Source organism: Apteryx rowi, unplaced genomic scaffold (genome assembly GCF_003343035.1).
Source record: "Apteryx rowi isolate R43461 unplaced genomic scaffold, aptRow1 scaffold_469, whole genome shotgun sequence".
In the NCBI taxonomy this organism is placed as follows: Eukaryota; Metazoa; Chordata; class Aves; order Apterygiformes; family Apterygidae; genus Apteryx; species Apteryx rowi.
In genome coordinates this window covers 520816-540760 of record NW_020450726.1, presented here as the reverse complement: position 1 = coordinate 540760, position 19945 = coordinate 520816, and the positions used below count along the sequence as shown (strand labels likewise).

The window sequence follows — 19945 nt, the reverse complement described above, 5'->3', positions numbered from 1 at the left end:
AAACGTATCAACTGGATAGATACGACACAAATTATTTTCTTAGATGTCTCATTGCACTGGTTATGGCACAACAGATCAAGAGAGGCATTACCTGTTTGTCAATGGCAGCTTCTAGTTCAGGATAGCCTACTTTATCAAGCTGGATACCTGGAAATAGATCTTCAATTAGACTCAGAAATAAGGGTTCATCTTCGTCAATCTAGTGGGAAAAAAAAAAAAAGATTAAAACTTAATTTATTTATCCTAGCACATTAAAAGAAAGTCTTTAACTCTTATAAGCCTACAGAAATCTCCAAAAACTTCAGGAACAATCTATGCTAACTTTCTAGGCACTAAACACTCTAGCAGGATTCAGCAAAAGGAGATCATGTGATGCTTCCAATAATCAAATTTATTGAAAATAAACCACCAACATACAGACTGAATTTACTAGAGTAGATTTTAGCAATGAAATGGATACGAATAGTAAGTTACTTGTCTAAGGTGCATAAAAGAAAATAAAGGAGACGAAGTATCACAGCAGTAGAAGAGGTTTTGTCAGCTATTGAAGACGTATGAGATGGTACTCATTACTAGAAATAATAACAAATTATTTTAAAAGAGTGTCAAAATACAGCAAGCAGAAAACTTTAGGTCAAAACTTCCAAAGGCAAGACATTATTACACAGACTTCTACTTGGTCACTTACTTCTACAGGCAGCAGGAAAAATATGTAAAAAAATTCTGAACAGAAAAGGCCATCAGGAGAATGAAACACTTTCAAACCAATTTTTGTGTAAAGGACACATCCAATCTTCTGCAGATATTCTTAACAGATTTAAATTGTGTTTCCAAAAAGCATGTGGTCCCAAAGTACAGTTAAATTAACTTATCAGGTCCTTGAAACTTACCAGTTTAGACAGGTTCATGTCTCTTAGCACACGCATGACTATGGTAGATTCAGTATCTGTAGGATTTGCTCTTTTTGCTGCTCCTAATGTGCGTAATACTGACAATATATTCCGCAAGCCAAAATCATAATGCACCTAGGCAACATGCAAAGTTGGAAAAAAAATAAATTCCCCTATTTAACAGGAATCAAACAATTCATATTTATCATTCAAGGTATGGATATGTATGAGTACTGGCACATGTGGCACAAATGTCTCCTAACATCCAATAACCAGCCTTTGGCTATATAACCAGGGGCAATTTATTTCCCCACTTCTGCTGCCATTTATTAAACTTTAAGGTGTGACAGAAACAAGAAATGTAGTAAGGTAAGTTTAGATTCAAGTTTCTGAGTCAAGATGAGGTTCCTAAGGACTATTAAGAAATGAGCTATTAAGAAATGAGCTATTTTGAATTCACTGGGCACCTTGGAAACTAACTTTAATTGAGAAACACCTGAACAAGCATAGGCTGCACGAACCAAACGCCTCTCAATCCACTCTATAGGGAAAAACTAATAAATAAGCCCTTTATATGTATTAGTCATCACCACTCATTACAGCTAAATTTTAATAATAAGCAGTGTTTTGAATGACACTCCCATTCCTGTACACAGAACATGTAGCAGAAATTAATCCTCCAGGACAGCAGACAGCTGCACTGCTAAATTACAAGTGTTACTTAGTTTACTTGGTGAACATGAACTTGCCCATTTTCTCCACATAGATATTAATAACTTGTGTTGCCATACATGGCCTTTCTCTACGATAACCTTTCCCCTAATGAAAATAATCACCTGTTTTGAGAGTTGTTCTTCACACAGCTTGTAGAGCATGAAGAATTTTCTTGCCAATACAACATTAGCAATGAAACCACAACTAGCCAATTTGACACGAATTATGATTTGACGATCAGGAACCATCATGGCCACTGAACGGAAGTTGATCTTCAAGTTTTCAGGAAGTTCTTGCCGTCCAGCATATCCTGGATTCTGGAGAGAAGAACAAGTTTGGAAATTGACCGCACCTTGCACAAACAGAGAATCAGCAACAGAACATATAATCTGGTTTAGTTAAAAGTAGCTTTTACTTTAAATCACACATAAAAATGTATTGCTAGGCATATTTACCATCACATTTCTACAGTAATTTCTGCAGTATTTTGGCAATTTTTACACCCATGAAAAATGTTATACCTGAACAGTTCAAATGTAGATTTCATTTGTCTTAACAAAACACTACTTCTACTGGCTACTTCTACTTGAATATGCTCATTTTTCTGTACTTGTAGCAAAAAGCATACTTTGGGAAGCAGAAAATATATTCTAGTACACAAAAGGAATCTGACATTGAGATAACAACTTATCTTTACAGGGCTGGCTGCTGTAGCAACTGAGTTATTTATTAACTGCAGACACTTGATGTCACTGAAACAAGATCCTGTAAACTGTCTTTGTAATCATGTTAACTTCTCAAACTGTCAGTGAGTTCTGCATGTTAGGTGAATCCAAAGCTAGCCAGTACTTTTAATATACTTTAGAAATGCTTAGAAATGATTATCATACAATCATCACTGGCATATCATATACCTGCTGAGTACCTACCATAGTAAGAAAGATGCCAAATTCAGGGTTCATTTCCACATTATCTCCATCAGTAAAAATAAAGCTTTTTTTACATTCCTTCTTACATGTCAACACAATGGCAATTTGCTGTGCAGCTACTGATAGTACTGGTAAATCAATACGATTGAACTCATCAAAGCAACCCCAGGAGCCAGACTGAGCAAGACCTTCAAAGAGAAAAGTAATGAAGCTTCTGATCATTATGTTGTTAGCCCTTTTTTGGTGCAATTCATCAGCCAAAAATCACAAAAATCTGCCTCAAGAAAAAAATGTTCCTTTTGGCAAGTTGGGAAAGAGACAAGGAGAGGAGTTTAATTCTTTTTCAAACAAGAATGTACAAAGTTCCAAAAGTCCTCAGGCTTGCTGTCTAGGTCACTGCATCCCTAGATCTCTGGTCCTTCGTTCAGTATCTTGGATGTTTTTCCTGCTTCTCCCTTACCCCACAAAATCTCCGCTATAAACCTTCACAGATGAATTCAAGCAAAACCCCTGCCCTATTACTTATTTAGTTCCATAAGAAAATCCAGAAAGAACTTATGTCTATGAAATTAGTTGTCAACAGCTTATTTCACAGATTAACATGAAYGGTACAATTGCTTTCACCTGGAAAGAGGTGAGGAATCCAGTCTTCCTCAGATTTTTTTTTTTTGGGGGGGGGAGGGAAATCACAGTTAACAGTTACTTGTAACAATATAAGCCCTTAAAAGCTAAATAGCAAAGGACTTCCACTTGATCTCTAATTCCACATTTGCCATCATTAACAGGTATCAATTTCTAGAGCCTAAAAATAATTGTCATTTCCATGTAAATACTGTGCCAATTGCTGTTTTTAAACAGATATACTGCTTTTCATTCACTTTCATGCACTTCCTTCAACCAATAAAAATTTTGACATTTGTAAGGAGTTAAAACACAGAAACCACATCCAACATATCCCGCCAGTTCAAGAARAAAACTCACAGCTTTTTCTTTTCATATTGTTAGTCCTCCTTGAGTAATTTAAGGGTATCAGTATAGCCTTGTAAACTGTCTTATACTTTTTATACTTTTTTTTATTTCTTGGAGACAGTGTTGCAATGGTATTTTATATTATTGACAAGATATTAATTAATTGCATTCATTAAAAGGCTGAAAACCAGCTGCTGCTGCTGTGTTGATCTTGTTTTACAAAGACGTTCTCAGAGTCTCTGTAACTTTCACATAGGCTTACATCTTACCTTTGAAGATCCTCCCAAGTCCTCGGAAATCCATCTGGTCTGAACAGTTGAAGACCACTACGTATTTTCCAAGGCACCGTCCCATGTCTTTGATAGTTTCCGTTTTTCCAGTTCCTGCAGGTCCTGTAGGAGCTCCACCCATGTTCATACCCAAAGCTTGAGCCAAAGTGATGTAACATCTAAAAGGCAACAAGCTATCATGACTTAATGGACTGCAGTGCACAGTTTTCTGTGTATGCCAGATGTTCTTACTGAAAATTGTTTGACATGAGGAAGGTCTGGTTTAAGGATGCCAGGAAACTGCTGAAATAATATGTCTAATTCCAGTTTAAATCAGTCAGAAAGAAAAACCCTTCACTCAGCCTCTGATGTGGGTAAAACTAAGGTTCACTTCCTCATACACAAAGTAGAGGAACAGATAATCCTCAATAATCAACAACCTGAAAGATCACAAGAAATGAAGAAAACAGATACAGATACCCTGCTTAGCCTAGTTTGGTTAGCTTAGTTCCTAAATCACTTTAACTGCAGTAGGTCTGAGCTACATAATAATTACTGTGGAGTAAAACCCTGAAACACAACTTTCTCTGCTTTCTTTCTTTCCACTTTTAAATTTGATCATACAGTGCATCCCATTTTCATAACTGAAACTTCTGTGTGATGCTATAAACCATCAGCTATCAAGAGATCTAAAGAAAAGTTCTAGAATTTGCTATACGGAATAGCAAAAAAATAATATATTTTTAAAAGCCCTTATTTTGTCACTGATAGCTTATAAAGCATGCTTTGTGTTATTACTACAGTTAGGCAGGTAGACCTCTCTGGTAAAACAGGATTACCACTACTTCCACATCCTTCTAGAACAAAGATCTTCAATCCATTGCAGCTGAATATAATTGTTTTTCCTCTCTATTCTTCTTTACCTCTCCCTGCATACAGATATCTATCTGCATGATTTACCTCTTTTTTAGGTATATTAGGATCTTATAAATGAGGATCATGTTCATGTACATCATACACATGAGGAATACACAATTATATGGCAGAAATTAAGTTGTTCCATATCATATGGCATAGAAACAAAAATATTCATGAATCCCACTTAAAATCATTGACTCTGATAAGACACTGAAGGAGGATAAGTTCTGCAGAGATCTATTTTGCCTCCAATAGGCTTGACTTAACCGTGCTTCTAAAAGCCTAGATTTGGGGTCAAAGGGTAAAGGAATAAAATCAGTCTTCGTCACCTGTCCGTAAGTGGTGTTATGACAAGCCTGTCAGTACAGCCCAAGAATTCATTCTGGTATGTGAAACTCACATCAGTGATATTAATCATCATTTTATCAGCGTTGTCATTAAAATAAAATCTACACTGTTTCAGCCACTCGAAGTCCGTAGGGCTCTTGATATGCATGCAACACTAAGAAAAGAGGGGGGAAAAATAGTATTAAAAATGAATAGTCTATCACCTCCAAACAAAAGACTTTAAGTCCAGTTAACTTTAGAACTTCCATTTCTTTTAACTACCATTTTGAGTTTTACATTTGAGTAGGAAGAATGTAATATGATATTTTATCTTAAACAAAAAAAGGCATGAGAACAGTATGATCCTGCACACAAACCAGAAGAAAAGGTATTTTAAGAAACAAAGTGGCATGGTGCACATAGTTAAGAAGTTCAACAGAGTTGGGAGAAATCCAAAGTAGAGTAGCTGAGTGTTAAAACTTCTATTAAAAAAGAGGCCCCACAAGTTGTATGTAAAAGAGAGGTTTATGAAACTTTGCAGGACTACTAGAAAGAGGATTTTTACTAGTAAGACCTGGTCCTATAATGAAGAGCTAGGTGTGCCTGCTCACATTTTAACCCAGCAATGGATTAAAATTCAGCAATCATTTTCTTGAACAGCTTAATTTCAGAGTCAGGTCCAGAGCTTTCTAAATGTAAAAAAAAGTGCTATTTTTAAACTGTGATTGTTTAGGTAGCAAATGCCTTCATTTTCCTAATTTTAGTATCTTGCGGCAGCATGATAAGATGCGAAGTTAATAAGTAAATACCTAAGTAATAATTAGGCATGCTATTGAAACTGGAATAGAGGTCATAGCAGTTGCAAAAAACTGCAAGCTTTATCCTGTACTGTAACACTACATTCATTCGATTTATTCCTTGAGACTCACAGTTTACTCCATAGAAAGCACTATTACTTGCAACACATAATATATGAGGAAAAAAAGGTCCCTAACTGATCATGCAGAGGCATCTAACTTAAATAGGCCAACAGAAAGCATTATAAAATTATTCTAGTGCCTGTGGGGCAAAAAAGAAATAAAAAAACACTCAATTACTTAAAGAGAAGTTATGACATTGATTGCAATGAGCTTTTCCATAATATTCCTAGTAACATAATCATTACAGTCCTGAAATTAAATGCATAGTTTAAGAGCCAGGAGTTTATAGGTCATAGCAACATTTTCTTCATGTCTTTTCACACTGTTTTAAGTGACTACCACTTCATAACCCATTATGAATTTTTCAACACTTACCAGACCATCAAAGATGTCCCTCTGATGCACATGGATAGTGATTAATGTCTCATATTTAACTCGTTCCACTGCATTAAGGTCTTTTGTTGTTATATCTATCAGCATGTTGAGTAGATCCAGGAAAAACTGGTTTGTCTTTTGCATAATTTTTTTATCATACCTAGCATTAGTCAAAGCTTCTTCTGAGTCTCGTGTCCAAATCATCTGAATCCCCAACAACCCAACCTTAGGAAACAAGAAATAGTATGTTTCATAATATTATCCCTTTCATCTAGGATGTACATTCATAGACGTGGAAAACCTAAAGAAATGGTTCTACCGATATTTGCATAGAATAATTTTTTCATGCATCCATATAGAGGTCACTCAACCCGCGCACTTATTTTGTGTCCCAATCACGTTCATAAATACATAGTTAAGTCCAAAGTTTGGTCTTAGAGACGCTGCTTCTGAGGCACTGCTGATACAACTGTTCAATACAGTTTACGTTATAATATAGAATTAAGAACCAATCAGTGAGTAATTAATGCTTCAATTCAGAATCTTTTTTTTAATAATTCATGAACTCTTTATTACCTCTCCAACAACATTCCAGATCACAAGTGAAAAAACTTCGAGTAAGAAAATAATTCTCCCTCAGTACTACTCCCTCCACTCGAAACCTTTAGCAATATACTTTTTCTGAATACATAAGCAAACAGATACAATTTACTGCTTTTCCTTCAATAGTCAGGTATTCAGCTTGTAAAGAAATAGGGTTAAATCTGTTGCATTAATTTATTGCATTCAGCATTTTTCTGAATAAGAGCTTCAAGGTGAGTTTTGATCTTTTGGTTTCAGATACATGAAGTGGAACTTAAAAGACTGAGGTGATTAAGATAAAATTAAGTGTCAGTTTTGCATTTATAATGCTGGCTGCAATTTTAATTGTGAAGGCAAGAAAACCCCACCAATATGTTATACGTTTGTGAGCAATTCTTCATTAATTTAATAATGATTTTACCTGGGCTGGAAAAGTAGAAAGAAATTCAGTCAACTGGAAGCCAGTTTCCTGGATGTTCATGGCTGCCTGGCAAATAACATAATGCAGTGATGACTGGGATTCCTTCAGCAGAGAATTGAGCCAAACTTCCACATTACCTTCAGCCATTACAGGTCTACTCAGCTCTATAGTCTCACCCTCTTGTGAACTAATCGACAATATACGATCATATATCTAATAAAAACAAAGAAAGAACAGTTTGTCATTTAAAGATTTATCATTGCAGTGATAAATTGTCATTTCTCTACCATAACTGTGTGATTTTCCTGCCATCATTCCATTAAATTCTTTTATGTAACCAGTAAATGATACCAGTCTGCTAAGCAAGACATAAAATCAATTAAATCATTACTCCTGGTGTTCAGAAAGGCTTTAAAATTCTGGCATCAGCTGAGCAAGTAGAAAAACCCCAGTACACTGAAAATTCTTAAATTTCACCTCAATTTCAGTAGTAGCATCCACTGTCCAGTAACAATAAAGGACACCCTTCCCCATTAGTGGTGGCTTAATGTTCTAACAAAAATTACGGCCTTAAAATAAAAAAAAATAAAAAAAAGGAAACACAAAAGTTAAGAAATATGGTCAAGCAAAGGAAATTCAAATGCATTAGGAGATAAAGAATGTCTAAGAAAAACATTATTGATATATACATAGGAAACATCTTTGTTGCAACCTATTCTTGTTAAAAAGGGTATAAGAAAATTGTTCTTCAACAACTCATTTGAAAGAATATTAAGGATGACTCAGAAATGGATGAAAGACTAGACACCAGATTTTTTTTCTTACAATTAAAAAAATTGATGACTAAGTACAAATACAGACAATCTGAACAAACAAATATGTTCATAAAAAATTAGAAGCTCATCTGAGAGGACACTAGCCTACACTAAGTCACAAAATTCCTCTTTTTTTTTTTTTCTCTCCTGAAACTCAAGCACCAGGGCAAATTTTCAGTTTGCTTTGCTATTCTTCATAGTTTTCCTATTAAGCAAATGAGGATATGAAACCATATCTTACAGGAAGAAAACGTACACAGCATCAAGTAAATGATGAGCTTTGTAAAACAGTCAAATGCCCCATGCACCCAGGTAACTTTCTATTTAAAAAGTATCATGCATTGTTTAACAATCTGAAATAATATTGAGGTTGGGACAGCACATACCCTCTCATGGAATTTGACTGTTTTAATATTGTCAAAGACATTCAGCAGATGGGCCTGTATAGTGTGAGAATCTGATGCCTGGCCAAGAATTTCTAAGAGAGCAGGATCTGACACAAAGAAGAATCGTGGAAATAGAAGGCGTTTTTTCTCCAGGTACCTGCATTTAAAACAAATTGGGGGGAGAGGGGGAGGAGATGGGAAGTGAATTAGATTAATTTATGCATCCTTTCCTTCTCAAGAGTGGGATTTCTCGCAATATATAGAAGCAATTTTCATCAGTGGTAATAATAACAATTCTTATCCACCATACCTTCACGTTAAGCACCTGTTTTGAAGCTCCTTTTCTAGCATCAGAAATCATTTCACTGAAAGCTACTGTTATTTGATGGAATGTAATCCTCACTCAAAAGAAAAGAAACTAAACTGAAGTGTTTTTATATTTCATCAGTTACTTGCCATTCAGATCCCTCATGCTGAACTTACCCCAGAGATGTAGGAAGGGTTGGAATAGGATATACAGATCTAGGCTGTTTGCTGTCTTGAAACTAGGCTGAACCAGCTTTAGTTTCAACAGATGTAGATAGTGAGAGCTTAGTCGAACATCAAATACTTATCAGTGAGGTGCTAGCAATTTCTCTGGAGGTGTGATATAATTCTGGAATGTATTTATTCAGTTCAGCTGAATGCGGAGGGAAATAAGAACATGATCTTTCCAAAGTCCACAGGACAGTACCCAAGCAATTGCCCTTTGTCTAGTTACACAATTCACAACCATTTGCCCAAAACAGTGCTCTTACCCTGTAGTAGTCTTACCCTGTGAGTGACTTCTGACAAATTTCAAGTTGCTCTAGTAAATGTGGTAGTAATTGTCCCATGATTTCATCTCCAACACAGCACTGAACAACATTAGGTATTTCATGGGCTCGGGTCATGATCCTCACCCAGGATTTATCAATGTTAGAGAAACGCTTTGCTTCCTGTTGAAACATGGGGATGAACATGGAGAGAAAGGAATGGAGGAAGAAAAAGAGAAGAGGGAAAAGGCACTGGCTTACAGAATTAGCAATCTTCTCACCAGAAATCACCAGTGTCCAAACACTAAGAATTTTTCAGCTTAGAGAAACACAAATCTTTCAGCCTAAACTATATGGCTTATTTTCTACCTCACTGTCAATCCCATTAAGTGCATTTTTCTCCCCCATCATTCACTATGTTTGCATTACATGCTCCAAATTTGAATATTTTTTCTAAAAATGAAAGATGATTTTTGCTTCAAAAAGCAATGTAGGAAAGCTTAAGATAAGGATTCCTAGCAAAATTTTAGGTACTACTAGGCTGGTAAGATGTGACGCTTACGCAAACATTGGTTAATAGTTTAACAACTACACAATAGTTTACACAACAATAGTTTAACAACTTCAGCATGAAAAGATCAACAGGATCGCAAATTCTTATTCTTCTTTCTAATAGTATACTTCTGCTGGCATTGTTTACCTAACATCTTAGCAAGTCTAGTTTTCTTAAGTACCAAAACAATGAAGTTTATGTTACTGCCTTAATTATGTCATCAGAGTTCAGTTTTACTCTTAAAATCTAGGAAATCTAGCTGAAAAAAGGTATGTTTGAAAACCTTTGGAAGCTGCTTTGCTATGTCACCACCAACAAAAACAGCTTCTAAGTAAATCCACAAGTTCTGCACAGTCAGCCAGTTCTCAATGATGTCTGTTGTGTTGGAAAGATAGTGCACCCATTTTTGAATCTGTGGCTTGAATGGTGTGTTGTATCTAAAATAAAAAAGACACTTGCTTTATTTCAAGAAGGAAACAATTTTTTGAAAGCCAGCACAAACTTCAAAACATTGTTCATAAGAAGGAGGAATAATTTTGCCGCCTGTAACTTTGTGAAGCGACGGAATACAAACCCATACCTGACTCAATTCGGTGTAAACCACATCAGCTCCAACCTGCTGCTTGAACGCAAGGTGTCTAGCACAGCTCTAATCCAACAGGAGCTGAACAGGAGCAAGATTTAAATTTTACTCTAAGGTAAGCCAGTTTCAGAAAGGGACTGCACAACATCTTGAAAGCTGCAAGACTCCCAGTGACCAGGTCCTTAGCAACTGAATGCTTGCTTTTGAACATCTGCCTGACGATCATGTTCTGTGTTCCTTACTTTATCTGGGGGCTTTGACACACAAAAAAAGGACAAATCGAAGTTCCTTTTAACTGTGATCTTTTGTTTCTTCAGCAACGGGCTCTGCAAGAGAGGTGGTGACCTAGCACTGGGGGCAGAGTAGCAGTGCCTGTGAGGCCAGTAGGACTCCCGCAGTAACCAGGCAGTTCTATGCAGTCGTCCCTTTCACGCTCATCAGTGCTATCTTGCATCCAGGGGAACTGTCAAGGTGATTAGTCAGGAAGTCAGAACTGCATCCACTTTCTTTCAAAAGAGCTTAAGGCAGTAACACAGGCAGTAAGAACCAGCCCATGAACAGCCCAAGGACAAGCAAGCTGTTAGTTTTGACCTAAATGCTTATTTTCCTTCTTTGTGGAAGACAGCTTTGTTCAGTAAACCAAAGCCTCTTGCCAGTATTTATAACCCCCCTTTCCTGTTACCTGTTACTCATGAGAGAACCAAGAATCATCAAGCTGTCCTCCATGCTAGTAATTGTTTCTGATGTGCTGTCTCCTCTTAAGAGAAGTTCCCCACGGGTTTTAAAGTTTGTGAAGATAAATGTTTTGTTGTCCCATTCAGCTATCACTTGTTTTAACTTCTGCTCAATGTCTCTCTCCTTCACAGCACTTATGCAGATATCCTTTTAAATAAATAGCACATCAAAACAAACTATTAACAGTTCAAGCCTCTTGTATCCAAAACTAACTGGTATTTCCATTAACCCTAGTTAAGCTTATGAGCAATCATTTATCTAGTGGAAAGATCTACAGACACACGAACATCATAGCTAATAACCCGTATCCCACATTGCAATATGGCCAACAATGGTGGGAAGAAAAGGATAATACAGTGATTATATTTCATACCCTTGATATTGCAAAGCAAACCACCCTCACAAATTAATTCCTGGGCCAAGCTGCATGTTTTAAAGAGAGGCATTGACACCACAGTATACATGCTTCATTATTATTTTATGCAGAAGACTGAAGTGGTGGTCCATTCCTCTTTTTCCTTTAGAAAGAATACCATCTTGTTCTCCTTCTTACTAATTTTACTCAGATACTATTCTAGTACCACATTTAGTTTCATGAATCCATTTCTGTTTCTTCCCAATACCTCTATTTCCTCTTTATATCTTAGTAGTGGAGCTTCCATGATATCCCTCAGTTTGAATGTTTCACTTTCTACATCAAAGTTATGTTCAGTGAGATCTGTAATCCGTTTCCAGTGCCGAGGCATCATTGCTTTATTTGACATACGCTCAAGCATTGGGCAACATTCACTCCAGTCCTCAACAGTCTTCTTTAGGTCAAGAAAGGCCTGCCATTCCTTTAGAGCACGAGGAAGCTTATGGCATCTACATAAAAATAATCCAAGCTTTATTAAACAGTTTCAGATATTCTTACTGCTACCCATTTACCCACCATATGGGGTTTTAATGGCAGACCACATATCTTCTAAACTCAGGCTCCCTGCATTTTAAAGATTCTACATGTGATCCGACGTGTGAGAAAACCTGGTTCCCTTCTACTTCGTTTTCTGATAGCTGGCAGCCTACTTGCTCATCCTGAGGAGCGTAGTTGCATTATTCTGATACACTTTGTCCAACTGATATCCAGAAACAATTGGACCACTTTAGATCTTGATTTCCTCTTTTGGCTAGGCTTATGATATGGACTGCTTTGTGCTCTAGAAGAAACCCTTTTCCTCAGAACAGGCAGATTTATTTCTTTAAATCATTTGGTTCCTGGTTTGATAAAAAATTCAGCTGCTATGCATGTAATATATCCCATTTTGTAGCAAAAATATTCAGTAATTCACTAACTTGCATTAGACAACAAGGCTGAATGTCTGTCTCATGAATAATAATCTGATGACTAAAAGAAGTGAAACTTCCATTTATAAACAAAATAAATACTAATTCTTAATGTATATTCCAATCTTATCAAAAAAACAGTTAACTGAGAAGCTTTCTAAGGAACAGGAAGCCTCAACTCAGAGTCTAAACTGGCTCCTTTATTTTATTAAGTTAGTAATGGATATATTTTTCAATTAAAATTTACACTTCAGTGAACAAAAGCATGCTTACATGTGATTACAGGTGCTAGCTGATTTTAACCATATTTAAGAAGCAACAAAAGTATTTTAGGCATCTTCACAAACAGTTTCTTACCTGTTCTGAAACTCCGAAAGTTCACTGTTAAGTTTTCCAGTGTCTAATTCTGACCAGAGAATATCACAGTAGCCATTAACTGTGTCAATCACACTGTTATATAGATTATAGAGTTTCTGTAACAGGTTCAGTTGCTTCTTTATCTCAAGTAGCTGAGGATACTGTGTAACAGGCAAACCAAAAAGACCTTCCCCATCAGTATAGGTAATATATTTCCGAAAGAGATTATCAAATTGATTCTAAAAAAAGAAAAAATAAGTAAGTAAGTCAAAATTCAAGGTCTGGCATTATGCTTAGAGCTGCCTTAGGGAATAAAATCAGAAATAATCTAAAAATATGTATGGGAAATGCTAACAACTTACACTGTCAACTTTTCATGAGAAAAGCAACTTTTAGGGAATTAGGAATTCAGAAGCACATCTTTAGAAGTTGGCAGGCTGTTTTCTCCATGTGGCACAATGATAGAAGAAACAGTAAATGCTAAACTTTCACTTGAAAGAGGTGGAGTATGATATGCAAAGCAGCGAAAGGTGGATGCAGAAAATTCTACCTCTACATTTATGCTGTAAAGTTCTTTTAATGAAGGTTTGCTATAAGGATTACTATGTTTAAGTAGCAGTTAAAGAAAATAAATTTACTTGTCAATTTTTATATTACTGAAGGAATGCAGGAGGAAGCCAAATCAACTGCATTGTGGGAAAAGGAAGACAATTAGAAGTCATCATTACAGGAACAGAAATTAACCATGGTATGAAGAAACATTTCAGCAGAAGTAGTCAGTTTGAACAGAAACCTTTAATAGTGTTAAAAAAAAAATAATAATAATAATAAAAAAGAAACAATGAAATTGGGCAAAAGCACAACCTTGTGAGGAAAAGACATAATGATGAACACAAGAACAGCTTATAGCCCAATATACTAAATTTGAGAGTAGGCTCTCACATTAGGACATCTGAATCTAGTAATCATTACTCATTATCTATGCAGTCTTTCTTTTATACAGCTCCTGAAAACATAGTTTTAATCAGTATTCCTTGCAAACTCATAGAAAAAATGGCAACTAAGCTCCCCTTAAGTTTAAAAACAGACTTTGTCCAATTAGCAATCTTACTATCAATGAAAATTAGTTCAACTACTCTGATCCACATTCTTAAAGTCTTCAGGTGTTAGTTTATTTGCACTAATTTTTAATCAATGTCTTCGAATTAACAGTACCTGAAACATAGTAAGTCTGTTACTGGCTTCTGGAGGCTCTAAGCCAACCACCATTGGCCCATTCTGAGGGGGAAAAAAAAAAAAAGTTAAATAGTGAATTTAGAGGGGAAAAAATAACCACAACTTATTTCTAAACAGCAAATTCTAAATGCTAAATTCAATCATTTTTGCTGCTGCAGGATTTCACCCCTACCAGCTGAATCGAGAGATCACACGGTTCCCTGCACTAACCGCTTAGTCTTCAGTACAGAACACAAAAGGCAATTCATTTTCTTTTTAATACAGAAGGAGTCTTCTTAATAYTGTAAAAGACAGGCAATGGTAGCTCTTTTTTCAAGGTAAAAATCAGCATTAATTAGAAGGTGATGCAAGACTGGTTCAGCTTGGCTCACTTACATTCTACTGAGAAGGAGAATATAAGAGCTGAAGCAACTGGTACTTATATTCAGTATCAGAAAACTTACATTCTAACATTCAAAATAATTTCTCATTAATTCCAACCTTCACATTTGTGTGTTCTAACAAGTCCTGTAACGTAAAGCCTTACATGTGACCACCTTTGCTTTAAGTGCTGATTACTAGCATTACAGGCTTTAGTCACCTACACACAAAATAACCAAAGCCTGTCATGCATTTAACTCAAATACCACATTTGCAAGCACAAACATCTTTCAGACAACAGAAGCACATCCAGAATCCTTCCATGCTCCTACTGCTCCTCAAAAACTCCTTTACTACAATACACCACAAACACTCACCTCATCATAATCCAAATAGAACTGTGCACAGTCTTCAATAAAAGCCTCCACAGTGCTAATGAGCTCTCCTCTGAAGTTTGGCTGCAAAGAAATCAGCTGGTTTTGTACTTCATTTGCCCGGACTAGCAGTTTTTCCCAAGTGTAGTGCAAAGTGTCCACCTTGTCTGACTCTTCCTTGGCCACAAGAAGATCATATTTGTTTAACATAGCATAGGATTCCTGTAAGAAGGTTGGGTCAAGATACACAAAACAGTAACTGAAGTTAATTTTACACATACATGTATGCTCACATTTTAAATACTTAAGAACAGAGAATGATTTGTTAGAAAAAATAGAAAATTTGTTGTTTTGCATAGCAGTTGGCACCAATCTGGCAAACCAATGCCAAACTGAAAGAAACATCAAAATGAAAACTAGTTAGCTCTCCTCAACTCCTTAACTTTCACAGACCTTTCTGCTTCTGATGGAATTTTTCCTTAGTGCAATCTGCCTCCCTAAAAACTATTTCAGTTAAAGTGTACAGGTTTTAGTTTAATTTAATAACAGTTTTATTCTGGTACATGCCTTATTTATTATGACCCAAGCAAAATATTACCAGAAGTGATCTATGAGGAAACAACTAACCAGAGGCCTTCAGGTAAGTGAAGCAAACAAACCTCTGTTCCATATGGACATTTAAGCCCCACTTCATGTTTTCAGCACAAAAGCAGTAGGAAGACATATGAAAAGTTACCACAACTAAAATGTTGCAAGTATTTCAAAAGTTATAGCTATTGCTCTTTCTCATGATTATAAATCTGCTTTCTTCTCCTCTATTTTCTCCGAACACTGATCTGCATTCATATCACCAATTTGTTATCTACCATGTGCTGAAACCCTTAGACAAGTTTCACAAAAATGCAAATGAAATTCGCTAGCTGTATTTCAGGCTAGAAGGCAGGTGAAATTCACTTACTGTGAGTTAGCATAGGGTAGAGTACCACGGAATTTTGCAGCCTAACACTTTCATCTGAAAATTTTTGATTAAACTGCAATTACTTCCATTTACATTTTCCAGTTTGACCAACTTGCAGACAAATTATGAAAATGGAAACAAAAATGATTTGTCTCTTGTCTTACTAGGTCAACCTCTGTTTCCAAAATCTGAAGTATGAGTCCATGTGCCTAGGGAGCCCAGGCTCTTCCTTGCAGAATTGGAAGTCTAGGAATCCTTGACTACCACAGCTTGTGCCTTGGCTCCACATCACAGAGAAAACAGGTACCAGCCCTGGCAGCAACTTCTAAAGTGTCAGTTCCTAAGAGACCCTGTTACCCATAGCAATTTCACAGATGGTTCCAGGGTGCTGACATGCTTTGCTTTTCACCATAAACTATGAATCCTATTTTGCACATCATGGGACTAAGGGGACCCTCACAGCTTCTAAGGCTGAGCAATACGGTCTTAGCTACCAAATATGAAAGGGCTCCTTTTCCATTGTTTGCACGTATAAATACATGCTGCACTCCATAGATTACTCCAGCTCAAAGAAACTGAGTGAGAAAACATAGGTTTGTGTTTTTTTCACTCAGACATGTTTGTCTGACAACAAATATAGTTTTTACATCTCTAAAATAGAACATTCAGTTTTTCAGTATTTGGAAGAAATTAATTCTGTATTGAATGACTTCAATTAAAAAAATAAAGACACAACCCTGATAATAAAAGCATCGTCAATCAGGAATCATGAACGTGCTTTAGCAAAAAAAATTATATTGAATATCTAAAGCAATGGTGCGTTTTGACAAACTACAGTATCCTTATAACCACACCCTGAAGTCAGGAACGATAAGAAACAGTGATTGTATATTTTTACTTCGGATTTGACCAGAAGCTTTATGCTTCTGGTCAAATGATTAATAAAAGTATTCTAGTAAATGAACTTCTTTAAGGATGTCAACTGTCCATGTTTTTTCACCCATGATGTATCTTACTGGCAAAGCAATCACTCTTACACATTCTCATATAACATACTCTAATTTGCCCAACATTAGCTTTCTCCTTTTCTGTAGGCTAAGCTGATGCAAAATAAAAAAAAGACAGACAGGAAAATCGACGTTTTTCATATACGATTAGACTTCTACATAAAGATTCAAAAACTTTCTTACTCTCATTTCCCTCTCACCTAAATCACTCATTTTCTTCTCTACTCTGCTTACTAAGCCACCTCTTGTCTCAACAAGTTTACATTTGTCCTAATCTTGCAAAAAAGGTTTACAGGAACACAAAAGGTCTGCCACCCAAGCATTAACACACCTGAAAACATACCTTTTCAAAGTGCATTGTTAAGCTTTAACTCAGAAAATAATTGCTCTGTACAAACTGTAGCCATGTATGCAACAACTCTTTTAGTTACCTCAATGGGCCCAACTTGAGAGTCTATGGAGATCTGTTGCTTTCTGATCTCCTTTAATGCAGACATGGTTGTTCTTATATCATCCAGATCCTTGATGGGGCGATTTAACTTCTTGCCAGCTTCCTCTATAAAAGTGAAAACTGTTTCCAACTCTGTTCGATACTTCTTATTACAATGACACCCCAGCTTAGCCATCCAAGCTTTGGTTTCTGCTCTTAGTGCTAGCTTAAGATCAGCTAAAAAAATTGAACAAGTAACAGATATTTAGATTTTCAAATATTTCTTAAGATGCACTTTTAATCTTGTTTCAATACATGCTCTTTTTTTTCAGTCTAGCCATCCACATACAGAGGAGGTGAAATCACATTGTCACATTTGAGTTGTTTACAGGATCGTTTGCAATTCAGGATTGCTTTCCTCCTAGTTTTCTCAGAATACACCATCTTTCCTACTGTAATCTATTGGCTGAACTCCACACTTTTCCCATCTTCTTCAAATATCACCATACACATTCCTCTTTTACACATCAGTAACAAACTGGTCAATATTCTCATTTATCTCAGTCTAGCATCTTTTCAAAAACTAATCTTTTAAAAAATCATGCAGGGAACAGAAAAAACAAGAGTCTGGTAATGGAAGCTGAAGAAACAGAAAGTTAGGTCTGGTTTAATATAACCAAACAGTCCATCAACCTTTTAAGAGTTTTACCTTTAGCATCAGTAGAGCCAAATGACAAGCCTTTAGAGTGTAAATTGAAGTCTTGCTGAGTTGCGGCCCAATATTTCAACAACTCAGTTTCCCTAGAGCTGTGCTATTCCATTCAAATTTCGTCCTCACAGTTCTTCACAAAGGAATCAAGAAATCAATATCACCACAAGCATTACATAAAATATTAGTTGGACATAATTCCAACCTTGGTACAGCTACCTATCCATTCACTATGCAGATTTCACTTGTGTTTCTTCCTTTGGTCACAGTGCCTTTATCCATGCTTAGCTCTGACACCTGAAGGGTCTTTTTGGTTTATTAAATATCTGACCTACCTTGCCTCCCTTGGCTTGAAACAGCCAGCTTGTTTCTCTAGTTCTTTCCAGCCAAGCTTCACTATATAATGAAGAACAGTTGGTTGATACTCTTTCCTAATCAAACACATATGAAGAAACCATTCTGTTTCCTCAGCTTTGATATACACTGCAAAATCAGCTGCATGAATTTCTTAAGAGTTCGTCATAGATTGTTACTGCCATGTAAAATGCTCATGCAAAATTTAGTTGTGTGATATGGGACCTGAACTAGTGAAAAGTGAAGATTTGAGCCCTGGCTTCTGTAGCAAAAAGGGTATCAGCAACAACATACATGCTTCACTTAACTAATTGTGTTAAATCAAAGACTTTTTTGTTGATATCAGCAGCTCACTTATGTCTCATTACATACAGCCAGGCAAGGAGAAAAACAAGATAAGCATATCATCTTACTCCCATAAACAATTTGCTTATGGGAGTTACTGAAAGAAGGATAGACAAACATCTACCATYCACCCCATAAGTAAACAGATATATCTAGATGGGGAAAGAAACACCAGTTGAACACCCTTGTGTTAGACAAGCGTTTTGTTTGCATAGATTTACAGCCAGAACAGCAAACAGCCATTTTTTCTTTCTCCTTTCCATCTTTAACCTAGTTAACCTTTTCAAACCTATGCACATTTCTTCTTCCTATTGGAGTCAGAAAGTATATGTCTCAAGACAGAAGCGCAAAGCTGAACTATACCAGTATACAGTGCAATAGCTCCCACGCAGATATATTCAGGCTCAGAGTTGATTTCCAGCTCCAGGTTTCGGAAATGAAGAATCTGAGATTCAAATTCAGAGAGCACTGGGTTTCCCATCACAAATTTATCAATAGTTTCCTCCTTGTCCTTTTGCCATATATGGTGGTAACAACTGAAACTCTCCAAAGCTGTAAGAACTTCCTGAAACACATTAGAAGCTCAAAGAAAGATTCTGAGCAAATAGTAGCATACACATAACTTCTCAGCACCTACTAGTCAGAACACAAAGTACTCAGTAATGGAGAGGGTTGCATCATCTCACTAAACAGAAGGCTATTAGTAAATTTATGCTCAAGCATATTCCATTAGCAGTCAAAAGCCTTGCCAGGCACTGTATGCTAATCGCTTTCAATTTGTCACCTCAGTCACAGTATTTTCCAATGAAGTGATTCCTCAGCCAGTAAAATCCAAGAAACTGTGGGAAATAAAATACTTCTTTTCATTTAAGATACGGTATACTTGTCCAATACCAAAAACTTAGGTAAAGATGCCCTTTTCTTCAATTTCACAGAATCACAGAATCACAGAATCACTGAGGTTGGAAGGGACCTCTGGAGATCATCTAGTCCAACCCCCCTGCTCAAGCAGGGTCACCTAGAGCACGTTGCACAGGACTGCATCCAGGCGCGTTTTGAATATCTCCAGAGGAGACTCCACCACCTCTCTGGGCAACCTGTTCCAGTGCTCTGTCACCCTCACAGTGAAGAAGTTTTTCCTCATGTTCAGATGGAATTGTCTGTGTTTCAGTTTGTGCCCGTTGCCTCGCGTCCTGTCGCTTGGCACCACTAAAAAGAGTCTGGCTCCATCCTCTCGACACCCTCCCTTCAGATATTTGTACACATTGATAAGATCTCCTCTCAGCCTTCTCTTCTCCAAGCTAAACAGGCC

At 36.6% G+C, this 19945-nt stretch overlaps 1 protein-coding gene across 1 annotated transcript in view; it reads right to left on the bottom strand.

Moving 5' to 3' along the window:
• Positions 1-19945, bottom strand: part of DNAH5 (dynein axonemal heavy chain 5) — a 146874-nt gene that overhangs the window by 76185 nt on the left and 50744 nt on the right. Inside the window, exons 23-40 of the mRNA XM_026077914.1 lie at positions 18997-19198; positions 17227-17462; positions 14834-15052; positions 14076-14138; positions 12861-13099; positions 11804-12044; positions 11128-11327; positions 10146-10299; positions 9329-9492; positions 8516-8672; positions 7315-7527; positions 6312-6536; positions 5019-5191; positions 3772-3950; positions 2534-2721; positions 1727-1921; positions 891-1025; positions 92-199 (exon numbers count right to left, since the gene is read on the bottom strand). Of these exons, the coding sequence (XP_025933699.1) occupies positions 92-199; positions 891-1025; positions 1727-1921; positions 2534-2721; positions 3772-3950; positions 5019-5191; positions 6312-6536; positions 7315-7527; positions 8516-8672; positions 9329-9492; positions 10146-10299; positions 11128-11327; positions 11804-12044; positions 12861-13099; positions 14076-14138; positions 14834-15052; positions 17227-17462; positions 18997-19198 (3291 nt within the window). The remainder of the gene's footprint in view (positions 1-91; positions 200-890; positions 1026-1726; positions 1922-2533; positions 2722-3771; positions 3951-5018; positions 5192-6311; positions 6537-7314; positions 7528-8515; positions 8673-9328; positions 9493-10145; positions 10300-11127; positions 11328-11803; positions 12045-12860; positions 13100-14075; positions 14139-14833; positions 15053-17226; positions 17463-18996; positions 19199-19945) is intronic.